The sequence below is a fragment of the Geotrypetes seraphini genome, chromosome 1, assembly GCF_902459505.1.
Source record: "Geotrypetes seraphini chromosome 1, aGeoSer1.1, whole genome shotgun sequence".
Lineage (NCBI taxonomy): Eukaryota > Metazoa > Chordata > Amphibia > Gymnophiona > Dermophiidae > Geotrypetes > Geotrypetes seraphini.
The window spans coordinates 344,670,971-344,684,374 of record NC_047084.1 but is presented as its reverse complement, the minus strand read 5'-3'; the positions used below and the strand labels follow the sequence as shown (position 1 = coordinate 344,684,374).

Sequence of the window (13,404 nt, the reverse complement as noted above, 5' to 3'; positions counted from 1 at the left end):
ACTATAGTCCTTTAGCATCTTGCTAAAAATTTTTATTTTTTCTTGTTTTCTTTATTATTCGCTATGTTTAAATCTTGGATCTAAAGGAGGACTTGAGCATTAATAGTCAATAATATTTTTCTTATTGGAAGTAATTTATTTTTCCTTTTTTATGTTATTATGACTAATGCTTTCTGTACAAGTGTCAAACTTGAATTCAAATTGAAAATTAATAAAGATATTTAAACATCCCCAAGTCCCACTCTTTTTTGCATAGAAGTATTTCACCCCCTATACTGTACCATTTCCTTGGCATTTTAACTTCCCAAATGCATGACTGCATTTTTTTTAGTATTAAATATTAGCTGCCAATTTGTGGACCATTCTTCAAGCTTTGCTAGTTCCTTCTTTGTTATCCACATCATCAAAGGTATCTACCCTATTACATATTTTAATGTCATCCATAAAGAGTCACACTTTACCAAACAGCCCTTCCGCGATATCGCTTACAAAAATGCTACAGAGCTTGGCCAAGAATCAGTAGCTTAACGAGGGTGCAGTGGCGCCCCCTTCCCTTTTTAATTTTCCAGGCAGGAACAGCATCGTAAATTTGCTGCCCACATCGCATTGGCTATCCCTCTGATGTCACTTCCTAGGCGCGGGACCCAGAAGTGATGTCAGAGAGGCGAAACTGGTGTGGGCAGCAAGTTCGTAATGCTGCTCATGCAGAGGGGGGTCGGGCCCCCTACAAAGACTATGTTTGGGGTAGACCGCTCCTCCTGACCGCCCCCTTTACTACGCCACTGCCAAGAATCAATCTTTGTGGCACACCACTAGTAATGTTCCTTTCTTCAGAGTAAACTCCATTTACCTCTACCCTTTGTTGTTTTCCAGTTAACTAGTTTCTAATCCAGTCAGTTGTTTTTCTGTTTGAAGGACTCTGTGTGTAATAACTAATACTTGAAATGAATGCTGAAAGACACTGACAGTTAATGTTGAGCAGCTAGAAGGGGGGGGGGGAGATGTGTGATCATACTTAATGAGTGTTCAACCTATGGACTATATTTTGTAATAATTGAAAACACTATAAAGAATTATGGTAACAAAAGGGGTAATTTTTTAGCAGGCACTCATTTTAAAAATATTCTCAAAATGTCTCTTTTATGCCTGTTTTATAAAGGCACAGTAAAAAAAAAAAATAAAAAAAATTCCCAGAGCCAATATAGTACAAATAATAATATTTAAATATAAGGCTCTTCATATGGGAAAGGTTTTCAGCTGTCAGATCTTTCCAGTTTTTAATCATCTATTTTTATAAATATATTTTTTATTTTTTCTATAATCCAATAAATTATTATGCGCAATTCATTAGTGAAAATATAAGAAAATAAATTTAAAAGATACTTATCTCAGAATCAATTGCTAATATGATTGTGTTTCAAGCATCCACTCTGCATCAGTCACCTTCTTTAACCCAGAATCAATCATTTTAGAAAGGCAGCAGAGGGCCTTGTGTACATTTATAAATAGCCTCCTGGTATAACCTCCAGTAGCTCTAAAACAGGTGTAAATATACTGTATGTGTTTGTGTCCTGTATATGGTTGCTTTTATTTGATAAAGTATGTGTATAGGTCACAGCTCCGCCAGTTTCCCCAAAACTACATTCCTAGAAACACTTGTGCTCATATCTGTGCTTTGTATGAGTGAACATACTTGTTGAATTTTATAAGAGCCATTTTTGTCACTTATAACATACTTTGCATGCCACAGATGCTTTTATTAAACTGTAGTACTAATATTACCATGTTCATAGTGCTACTGGACATATACATTACTATTCAGTGGTGATAAGTGTTCAGGTATAATATGATCTTGCCAGGCAGAGCTTATAGTAGGTGTGTGAAGCAATGAGAGAGTAATTTGTCCAAGATCACAAAGAGTGGTGATTTCAGAAACAGGAACTAAACCCTGGCTTCCTTGGTCTTTACCAAACTGATAGACACTGTAGCGTGGTATAATCTTCTTTTACTGTGTTATCTTCTTTGACACTAAATATATTAGTAGTTGTGTAGGAATGGAACACAATAAACACACACACACAGTCTAAGAGTCAGGATGGAGGAGCTGCCAATGGCTAGCTCCGAGTCCCTTTTATTATGCTTCTGTGAAATGACATCGTAGTAACTCCCTCGTTTACACATCTAATGATTGGTGGATACAAAGGTACATGCTTTTACATTGGTGGAAACACAGGTACATGCTTTTACATGTGATCACCTGCCCTTTACCTCGTGATCACCCTCCAACTCAGCATTTAGGCAAAGGCATGATTAACACGTGGACAGAACCTGAGTCTTTGCACGTATGCAATGCAATGTCTGTCAGCTGATGTCCTTTCCAAATAAGGACAGCTTAGATAAGATAAGGGTTAATGTGTGACAGATAAGGGGGAGAGAGGGAATGATTCAGTATTCTGTCACAAGGTGCTAACATTTTCCCTTGCTTTAGAATGGCTAGTGGCAAGAGGGAATGAGGAATAATTCATAATTCTTACACAGGGGCGGAGAAATCAGTGTGTCGATCTCGCCCTGTTTCAGAATGGCAGAATGGCGTCCCTACATAGTTGTTATTCAATAAACACTTTATAGGGGAAAAGGTGACCTCAAGTGCTTGTGGCTGTATGATTTTAGATCAAGTCTTATCATAACAGCCTAATGCAAGCTATCATTAGTCCCTTATGTTTTCTCTTTTATTTTTAATTTTTATTGATTTCTTTCTATTCATTTTTTAATGTTCATTTAATAAAAAGTTTTTCAAAACTAAACAGTGTCTCTACTTTATTCTTATTTATTCTATGTTAGTAGTACAGGGGCTGTCAAACTTATTTTTCTGTAACTTATTCAGTGTTATACTTAGCTTGAACTCCCCGATGAACTGGGAGTGTAATCTTCTCCCAGCTTAGCATACAGCTGATAAGTTTCAGCTTCTTCCTATATTATATAGCGATGTGTTTATGCTCTTCCTTTCCCCCTTACCCCCACATGACAGCTGTTTCTGGAAGTCTGATGGATGCAAGAGTGATCTTGTAATTCCTGCCCTAGGAGCATCCTAGGAACACATGGGAGTCTTAGGGTTACCATATTTATGAAGACAAAAAAAAGGACACATGACCCCACCCACATACTACCTACAACCCTGCCCACTCTCCACCCATTTCCTTGGTCCCCATTTCCATCCTCTGTCCCCTTTTAGTGCCTTCCATCCCTTCTATGGGTGCTTTCTTTCTATCTCCCCTCCGTGGGTACCACTCTCTTCTTCCAGCCTCATCTCCTGCTGTTTGTCTCTCCCATCCCATCCAGCACTGCCCTATTCCATGCTCTAGCACACTGTTCTTCAACCGCCGGTCTGCAGAAAATTTCTGCTGGTCTGCGCAGGGCCGGCGAGATCGAGTTGGCGGTTAAATTTCCTGCCGACTGCAGTAGTGTTGGAAGGCTGCTGTTCCTCCCAGCCTCAGGTGATCAAGACAGGCTGCCGACATCAGGGCCTTCCCTCTGTGAGTCTCGCCTGTTAAGAAACAGGAAGTTGAAACAAAATAGGCGCGACTCAGAGAGGGAAGCCCCGATGTCAGCATCCTATCTTGATCACCACCCCTGCCGAGTTGCTGAATAGGGCCGCGGGGAAGGTGCAGATGGCAGGGAGAGAGCTGCAGGTACAGGTGCAGATGGAGGGAGATGGTCAGCGTGCACGGGAGCAAGATCCTGGGGAGCCTTCGACAGTGGCTGTCTTGCCTCCCAGCAGCTCTCATACTTGCCAGGGCAGTGATTCACCGGCAACTTCCTCTTTCCTCAGAGGTGGCAACAGACCCAAGGCTGCCTAAGTAAATCACTGCTGCAGGCAAGTACTGAGAGCTGCTGGAAGGGGAGGCAGCCACTGTTGGAGGTTGGGAAGCTGCTGGATAAAGGGAGAGCTGTTACTGGACCTGGAGGGAGAAGGAGAGATGCTACTGGACCTGGAGGGAAGGAGAAGGAGAGATGCTACTGGGAGGGGAGGAGGGAAAGGGATGGGAAGAGAGTTAATGTTGGATGGGGGGAGGAAAGGGAGAAGGAAAAAAGGAAGGAAACATCTGGCAGGGAGATTACAGGAGGGGAAGGGGATCAGGGGTCAGGGTGGAATGGAGCGATCAGATGAGGGAAAGGGGAGAGACAGAGGAATGAGAAAGTAGAGAGAGATTGATGCTGGAAAGGGGGTCAGCAGAGAAATGAGAGAGGGATAAAGATGCTAGATCTGGTGTAGGAGAGATAAAAATGAAGAAAGCAGTGAAGCTGGAATGAATGATGTAAAAAGTTGAGAGGAGGCACAGGCTGGATGGAAAGGGGAGAAGGGCATAGAAAGAAGTCAGATACATAATGAAGGGGAAGAGGGCAGACAGTGGATGGAATAGGCAGATGCTGGATTGAAGAGACAGGGCAGGCGCTGGAAGGAAAAGAGTGAAAAGAAGATGAAAGCAGAAACCAGAGACAAAAGGTAGAAAAAAATCATTTTATTTCTATTTTGTCATTAGAATATATCAGATTTGAAACATAACTGGGGACTGCAAAGCCCAGATAGTGCTTCTTTAGCTTCCAGCTGGCTTAGAGCTCTCTCTGACCAGGGGGCACTCCCCTAACACTATTCCTGTCATATGTGACTACAGTATTCTGTTAACATGATATTTCTATGTAGTATTCTGTAATAATTTGGCTTGTTCAGTTTTCTTGATAGTAGAGGGGATATATGTGAAGAGGAGGGGAGACAGGGGTTTTGTTGGTCCTTGCTATGTATATTTATATTTATAAAATGACAATTGTACAGAATATTGTTTCTTTTTATACTTTAATAAAATACGTTCAATATAAAATCATAACTGAGGCTTTGCGGATGGGATCAGATGGTTTGTAGGGACCGAGTTTGCGGAGACGGGGCAGATATGTGTTTTTCTAATTTCAGTCTTAGTAGTTTGCCGGTCCACAAAATAATTATTTTATTTCTGCTGGCCCACAGGTGTAAAAAGGTTGAAATACACTGCTCTAGCATGTTCTCCTTTCCATAATGCTTTTCCCTCCCTCCATGCTGTTTCTCCAGGCCCCTCCCCTTTCTCCTCCAACATTGCTTCTCCTCACGACTTCTCTAGTTCCTGACTCCCCCACCTACCTCCTCCCCAGGATCGGCTGCTGTAATTTAATTTTCAGGTAGCTGACAGCAGCAACGAGGGGAGCCTGCTGCTGGCTTGCCCCGGAAGCTGCTTCTCTACAACAACTTCCTGTTCCCGTTTAGTTGGGATCTGCAGAGAGGTGGCTTCCGTGGCAGACCGGCAGTAGCAGTCTTACCTTTATGCTGCTGCCGGCTACCTGAAAATTAAATACAGCAGCTGGGCCCAGGGAGGAGGTTGGTGGGAGAGTCGGGAGAGCTGGCTAAACCCAGACAGACTTGCTCATTTTAAAAAAATCATCCAGGCACCTGGACGTTCCTCTAAAAATAGGACACTTTAGTAATTCTATAAAACATATGCTAACATTTATATGCCAGTTACTCACTTCCTGTTGGATGGGAAGAATCATACAGTGCACTCCAGGTCAGGCTGCAAGCAGCCTCAGAGGATTGCTGCTGTGGCTCTGAAGCTACTTTCTGCAGGTACTATACATAGAGAGCATGGTGGGGATTCCTGGGCTGGTGGGGACAGGACGAGAAGGAACAGCTTTCCACTGGAGGTAGAAAAGAGGAAGAGAGAAATGCTGGCCCAGGTGAGGTCACATAGATAAGATGACCTTGGTTTTTCCAGTGCTCTTTTTGTGCAAAAGATCTCGACTTATACAGTAGCTGAGTTTATATGGTAAATATATATCTATGAATATTCATTTATATAGATTAGGTCATCAGATAGTGCCTGTGATAAAACTTCTATGTTTAATGTTGCATCGTCACGCAATTTGTCTTTTTTTTTAAATCTTTTTTTCAAGTAGTTTTTCCAAAAATGTTTAAATAAATTGTGACTAACTCTTATCTTAAGATCTATGCAGTAAAGCTATTCAGGCTACATCAAATAAATAAGTTTGGTAAAAGTTACTATCTGATGGTTCAAATCTATGAATATTCATGAACGTAGTAGTTGAATCTGTTTACAAAATATGCTGACATGTACCTTTTATGATTTCATTCATGAGCACTGTTGCACAGGCCTCTGAGAACATAATTATCCGGGTCTTTATCTGCCGTCATCTACTATGTTACTATATAATAAATATGTGTGCGCCAGTTTGTGGTGGGGTAATTTTTAGAAGGCACGTAGGTTAACAACTAATACTCAACATGACTACCAACTTCACTACTTTCAGAAAATTTTATTTCAATTCTTAGTACCCTGGATTGGCAAAGATCAGTTGTGGTCCCAAATACAAGGTTGCGTAACATTTTTTTATTGATGCACAATAATTTTAAGTGTTTGGGTCATATTTATTGTTTATGCTTATTGTAACTGCTATTGATACTTTCTGCTGCTTTATTCTTTTTCAACCAGAAAAAACATTAGTTCTTAGGGATTCTAAATGGTACTTTTTAATATTAATCATAATTTTTGTTTATTACAGCAAACCTTCTCCAATGAAGTCCATTGTGTTGAGGAGATTTTGAAGGTGAGTGCCCTTGCATTTCTTTTACAGTTTACAGTTGACCTAGATGAATTAGGTTTGTGTACTGCTTTCTCTTTTGCCATTGCTGGGAAAGGGTACTGTAATGCTGAAATATAGAAGCCGGCTGCCTTATCTGGATGTTAATAACTTTTAGAAGGGCACAACATTTTGAATTCTCAAAGAGCAATTGCAGGATGGCAGGTGAGATGGTATATGGAAGATACAGGATGCTAGCACATTTCATGCCCCGCGTTAGCCTTGGTAGAGGAGGAAAAATGACAGTAGCCAGGTGGCCTCTGAAGAAAATCCTACTTCTCAGCTTTCCATTACTCACCCTTACGCTGCAGTAAAGAGTGTGAAAGCAGCATAGGAAGATGAGAGAATTTTAGAACAGGAGATGCATTTTTATGTTTTTAGAATTATATGAGAATTACAAGTGTTATTGTTGTTACTAATGATATATTCCTGTACGCTTGTTGTAAGTTTTCAAAATGAATAAAGAATTAAAAATAAATAAAATAAAAGAACATGAGATGCAGTAATTCAAGCCAATGTTAATTTAGAGTTGTTTTTAGCTAGTGTAGTGGGTCTTGAAATGTCTTACCTGCTTTAATTGTACATCTGTTTGTATGTGTGTGTGTGTGTGTGTGTATAAATAAATATATATATATATATATATATATATATATATATATATATATATATATATATATATATATATATATATATATATTTATCCCAGAACAAGCAGGCAGGTATTCTCACATATGGGTGACGTCATCGACGGAGCCCGGATTCGGACGCCTCTCAAGTCCAACTCAGTGCAATTGCGGCTTTCCATCAGCCTATTGAAGGGAAACCCCTCTCTGCTCATCCGGTGGTTTCCAAATTCATGAAAGGACTCTTCAATGTCAAACCTCTTCTCAAACTGCCTCCTGTGGTTTGGGACCTCAATGTTGTCCTTACTCAACTCATGAAGCCTCCATTTGAACCAATTGATAAGGCTCATCTGAAGTATCTCACTTGGAAAGTAGTGTTTCTCATAGCCCTCACTTCTGCTCAAAGAGTCAGTGAGCTGCAAGCTTTACTCGCTGACCCACCATTCACTGTGTTCTATCATGACAAAGTGGTTCTTCGTACTCATCCTAAATTCCTCCCTAAAGTGGTCTTGGAATTTCATCTCAACCAATCCATTGTTCTTCCAGTGTTTTTTCCCAAGCCTCATTCTCATCCTGGAGAATCAGCTCTTCATACTCTGGACTGTAAATGTGCTTTGGCCTTCTACTTGGAACGCACCAAACCACACAGAACTGCTCCTCAACTTTTTGTGTCCTTCGATCCAAATAAGTTGGGCCATCCTATTTCTAAGTGTGCCATCTCCAATTGGATGGCGGCTTGCATCTCTTTCTGCTATGCTCAGGCTGGATTACCCATTCACAGTAAAGTCACAGCCCATAAAGTTAGAGCTATGGCAGCCTCAGTAGCTTTCCTCAGATCTTCACCTATTGAGGAAATTTGTAGAGCTGTTACTTGGTCCTCGGTTCATACCTTCACTTCTCACTATTGTCTGGATACTTTCTCCAGACGGGATGGACAGTTTGGCCAAACAGTATTACAAAATTTATTCTCCTAAATTGCCAACACTCCGCCATCCCATTCTGGTTAGCTTGGAGGTCCACCCATATGTGAGAATACCTGCCTGCTTGTCCTGGCAGGCAGCTATTCTCACAACCCACCCACCTCCCTTGGTTGGCTTCTCTGCTAGCTATCTGAACTGAGGAGATGCGCCCTGCGCTGGGTGGGAAGGCACTCGCGCATGCGCGGTGCGGGCGACTCGAAACTTTGAGTTTCTTCAAGCAAGTCTGCTTGTGAGGCATCCGCATCCGGGCTCCGTCGATGACATCACCCATATGTGAGAATAGCTGCCTGCTGTCCCTGGATAACACCTGTTACGGTAAGTAACTGTGCTATATATATATATATATATATATATATATATATATGTGTGTGTGTGTGTGTGTGTGTGTATATATATATATATATATATATATATATCCTATATAATAAAATGCTAGCCACGCATGCGCACTTACCTGCGTGCTTCCCTGATCTATGATCAGTAGGTCGTGGCAGGCAGGAGAGTGGATGCGCGGTTAGGGCCCACACTCGAGCGCTGTGGCCGACTCAGGATCGTGGTAGGATGCGCCGCAGCAAAGTGCTGCACAGATACTGGAGGGGGAGGGACATACCGCTTCTGCACATACTGGTACAAACCTGCCTCCAGCGTTGGCAGCCGCAGCACGTTAAACAGGCTGCTTTGCGGCTTTCTCCTGCAGTTGAGTCCCTCTGCCGCGTCACTAATGATGTCATCAATGACGCGACAGACAGACTCAATGGCAGAAGAAAGCCATGAAGCAGCCTGTTTAGCGTGCTGCGGCTGCCAACGCTGGAGGGAGGTTTGTTATTAAAGTCATCTCGCTGGGAGGGTCGTAGAGTCAGCGGGGGTTGGGCTTGGAGAGAAGCGTTTGCCTCGAGTGCTTCAGGCAGCAGCAGCGTTTACAATTCGCTGCTGTTGCTGGCTTCAGGCCTTCCTCTCTGGCCGGTCCTGCTTACTTCCTGTTTTCATGAAGACAGGACCCGCCAGAGAGGAAAACCTGAAGCCAGCAACAGCAATGAATTGTGAATGCTGCTGCTGCCCGATGAAGTAGTTCAAGGAGGAAAGGGAGCAGAGGGGGAGAGAATGGCTTGGAGGGAAGAACAGATGGCAGGGCATGGAGGGAAGGAGGAAGGTATGCCAGACCAAGGGAAAAGAAAGGAGGAGATGGAGAGAGGCCATATGGAACAGAGAGAGGGCGTTCACTGGATGGAAGAGAAGAGAGGGCAGTGAATGGAAGGGGCAACATAGAGGGTGAACAGTAGATGGAAGGGGTAGAGAGAGTGAGACAGACACTAAATGGAAGTGTGGAGGACAGCGGGAGCAGACGTTGGAAGGAAGTGGGGAGGAGAAAGAAAAAATGCCACATGCAGGATTGAGGGAAGAGGACAGAGTTAGAAATAAAGATAGACAGACAGGGGGCCAGGAAAAGACACAGACAGAAAGAATGACAGCATCCAAGGAGAGAGAGACAAATAAAAAAAAATCAAAGATAGACAGACATTTACTCTAGCACCCTGTGTGCTGCATATATGTGTGTGTGTGTGTATATATATATATACTAGTCTTTAAGCCCATTACATTAACGGGTGCTAGAGATTCCTCGGCTTCCTCCCCCTCCCTTTCCCTTTTCCGTCCCGTCAACCCCCTTGTTTCCCTTTGCACAGTCTCCCTGCTTAATCCGCTCCTTCTCCTGCATGGGCCACCGGAGCAGAGAGGACTGGGCAGAGTGGGCTGCCAGCCGGGGCCGGCGGAGAGGAGCTAGGCGGCTGGAGGAGTAGCAGCAGCCGCTGCCGATTGCAGCCTCCGTCCTGCCTTCGCCTCCCTGGATTTGCTAGAGCGGTCTGCAAGGTTCGCTACAGTGGCTGGCGAACCTCAGCAGGCCGCTTTGAAGAGGACCGGCAGTGGGAGGGAGGAGTCGCTGGCACACGCACTAGCGCAGGCGCTGTGAGCACTGGCACAGAAGCACAGCTCACGTCACCAGGACTCACGGATTTTCGACAGCGCATGCGCGCTTAGCCTTTTATTATTATGGATAGAAGATAGATATATATATATTTGTAATTTTATTTCCTTCCGGTTTGAATAGAATCCACAAAGCTTTCTTAAACTGGATCGGGTACCAGTACTTTGGCATCCCCTACCCCACCCTAAATCATGCACAGAGCAGCAGTAGTGGAACCAGCTATTTCATTACCTGGGGCATGCTGCAAAAAAAAAAAAAATACAAATTGGAATCTGCCCTCTTCTCCCCTCCCCATACTGCTACACCAGAAGCATCCTTTAAAGTATGGCACCCGGAGCATAAACCCAGGTCATCCCACCCTAATTCCAGCCATGCTGTACAGGTACTTGGCATCTAATCTAATCTTTGATTTTTTTTTATACCGATTCATCGCAACAGGAGAGCTCGCTCGGTTAACAAAATATTAATAAAATTATACAGAAGTTTTGAGCAGAGACTATGGGCCTGTTTTTCAAAGCCGCACAGTAACGGCCCCGAAACCCATAGAGATTTAAAGGGCTTCAGGACTGTTGCTGCGTGGCTTTGTAAAACAGGCCCTATATCTTTTAGGCAAGAATTTTATCTTTTATGATTGAGTATTAGAAAAAGAAGGATCATTGGTAAATTTCTGAAATAAATATGCTTTCAATACTTTACGAAAAGTGGGTAGATGAGAGAGAACTCTAATAATGGAAGGAAGGTCATTCCAAACTTTTACAAATAAAAAAGAGAATGATGAACAAAAATTGGCCATAGTTTTTATTCCTTTAACAGTGGGAAAGCCAAGTTTATATTTCTGAGAGCTCCTAGAATAAGAGATTTCTTGTGAATTAAATGACAGGAACCAAAGGAGAAAAAATACCATATAGGATTTTGAAAATTAAAGTTGCACATTTAAATTGGATCCTCCAGTAAACAGGAAGCCAGTGAAGGGATCTCAGTAAAGGTGTGACATGATCATATTTATGTTTACTGTATATCAGTTTAGCCGCCATATTCTGGATAAGTTGTAGCTTCTCAAATTACATTTACTTCAAGCATAAAGCGAGTTGCCAAAGTCCAACTGAGATAAAATAATGGTCTGAACCAAAACTGCTAAATGTTGCTGTAAAAAAGATGGCGTACTCTTCTAAGCATCTTTAAACTAAACAAACCATTTTTTAGTAACATGATTAATGTGATTAGATAATGAGAGGTAAAAATCCAGAATAAAACCCAGAATTCTAGATGAAAAATCTATCAGTGAGTCACCAGAGGCTAACAAAAATGAGCTAGGCAACTGCTCAATTTTTGGCCCATAACATAATAATTTTGTCTTGGTAGTATTTAATGTCATGCACACCGAAAATGCCCAATCTTGGATTCTTAAAATGCAGAAATTTGTCAGATTTCAAACTATTCAAAGAAGGATCGACCTCCAACAAAATAAAAATATCTACATAATTATAAATTGTTTCGATTGGAAATAGTTTCAAAGATTGAAAAGTAGTCATATAAATGTTAAACAAAATAGGGGGCAATGGAGAGCCCTGCAGTACCCCACAAACAGAGGTGAAAACGTGCCCTCATTATGGACGTGATATGATCTTAACATCAAAAATCCTTTAAACCTAATACCTTTCCGTTAAGACCAATATTAGTTAGCAATTAAATGAAAATATTATGATTAATGACATCAAATCCACCGATAAGTCAAATTGTAGCAAAATTGCATATAGACCCTGAACTTTCGCTACCAAAGAAATCAGTAGTGTTTCTGTACTATAATTTGTACAAAACCCATGCTGAAAAGGGAACAGAACGAAAATTTATCCAAATATTCTGAAAGCTGTTTAGAAACAATAGATTCAATTAATTTAGTCACTATCAGTATGTTTGCTATGGGACGAAAACTTGCAGGGACAGTTGGATTTAAGTCTGTATTTTTCAACAATGGAGAAAATACGATATGTCCCATACTGACTGAAAAATGAGCATTGAAAAGTAAATGATTTATTAGAACTTTAGCATAGGAAGGAATATTGCAAAAGATAAAGGCTGCAAAAGGATCAAGTAAACATTTCTTTTTCCAAAAATTTGCACAAAGATTCTTTAATTGACTTTCTGATATTAAGTCAAAAGTACACCAGCATCTATTTACTGGAATATTATCTACAAGTGGTGTGGAAAATAGAGGTACAAATGAGTCTGGGTCATTAGTAAATGAGGATATAATTGTTAAGATTTTGTCCTTAAAAAAGGTTGCCACTTTATCAACAGAAGGTATTTGAGTACTGTACTTCACTCAAAACTCAGACATTACATATGAATCTAGTAGAAAAAAAAAGTGATACTGACATACAAACATATACCCTGTTCCGCTGCAGTGGGTTAGATGTAAGAACAGCATGTGGGCCAATGACAGAAATATGATGGCAGATAAAGACTAAATGGCCCATCTGATCTGTCTATCCACAGCATCCATTATTTCCTTTCCCTAAGAGATCCCACATGCATATCCCACGTCTGTTTACAACTTGCTGAAGTTATGAGGCTAAATGTGTGTTTTGCGACCCACAGTTTGGAAAGCCTCATGTAAAAGTAAAACAAATGCTGGTTGTTCATTGGATCAACTTTATGCATGCTCATTGTGGAAAACGCTCCTTATTGGTTGAAGACTGAAAAATACTGCTGCTGTTTGAAACAAACAAAAAAAAAACAACAACCCATATCAATTCATAACAAGCCACAAGAGTTACTTAGGTTTCTTTTCAATCTGCAAATTTTGGGCCCGTTCAAGACTACTACTTCTGGGCAGGAGTGGCATATTCAGGTTTAAAGAACAATTAAAAATCTGAGGCTTCTTTAGCAGCTGTTGCATGGTTTACGGCATTCCATTCTGTAATGGAAAGAAAATTTTCTGTGGCTCCTTCTTTTTTTTTTTTTTTCTTTCATCTGAACTTTTTTTCTGGTTCATTGTTCTTAGGAAATGACCCATTCATGGCCTCCTCCCTTGACAGCCATCCACACGCCTAGCACAGCTGAGCCTTCCAAATTTCCCTTTCCAACAAAGGTACATGGTAGACTTTATTATTGCCATTTTATTGCTGTTTGTTCTTTG

General features: G+C 41.4%; 1 protein-coding gene across 8 annotated transcripts in view; it reads left to right on the top strand.

The window, feature by feature from the left end:
- Window positions 1-13,404, top strand: part of AFF1 (AF4/FMR2 family member 1) — a 517,509-nt gene that overhangs the window by 357,797 nt on the left and 146,308 nt on the right. For 6 of the 8 annotated variants that reach the window (XM_033962828.1, XM_033962809.1, XM_033962854.1 and 3 more), the window contains 2 exons: window positions 6,604-6,648; window positions 13,270-13,356. In XM_033962828.1, coding sequence (XP_033818719.1) covers window positions 6,604-6,648; window positions 13,270-13,356 — 132 coding nt within the window. The remainder of the gene's footprint in view (window positions 1-6,603; window positions 6,649-13,269; window positions 13,357-13,404) is intronic. The other 2 variants (XM_033962847.1, XM_033962863.1) reach the window with 1 other exon arrangement.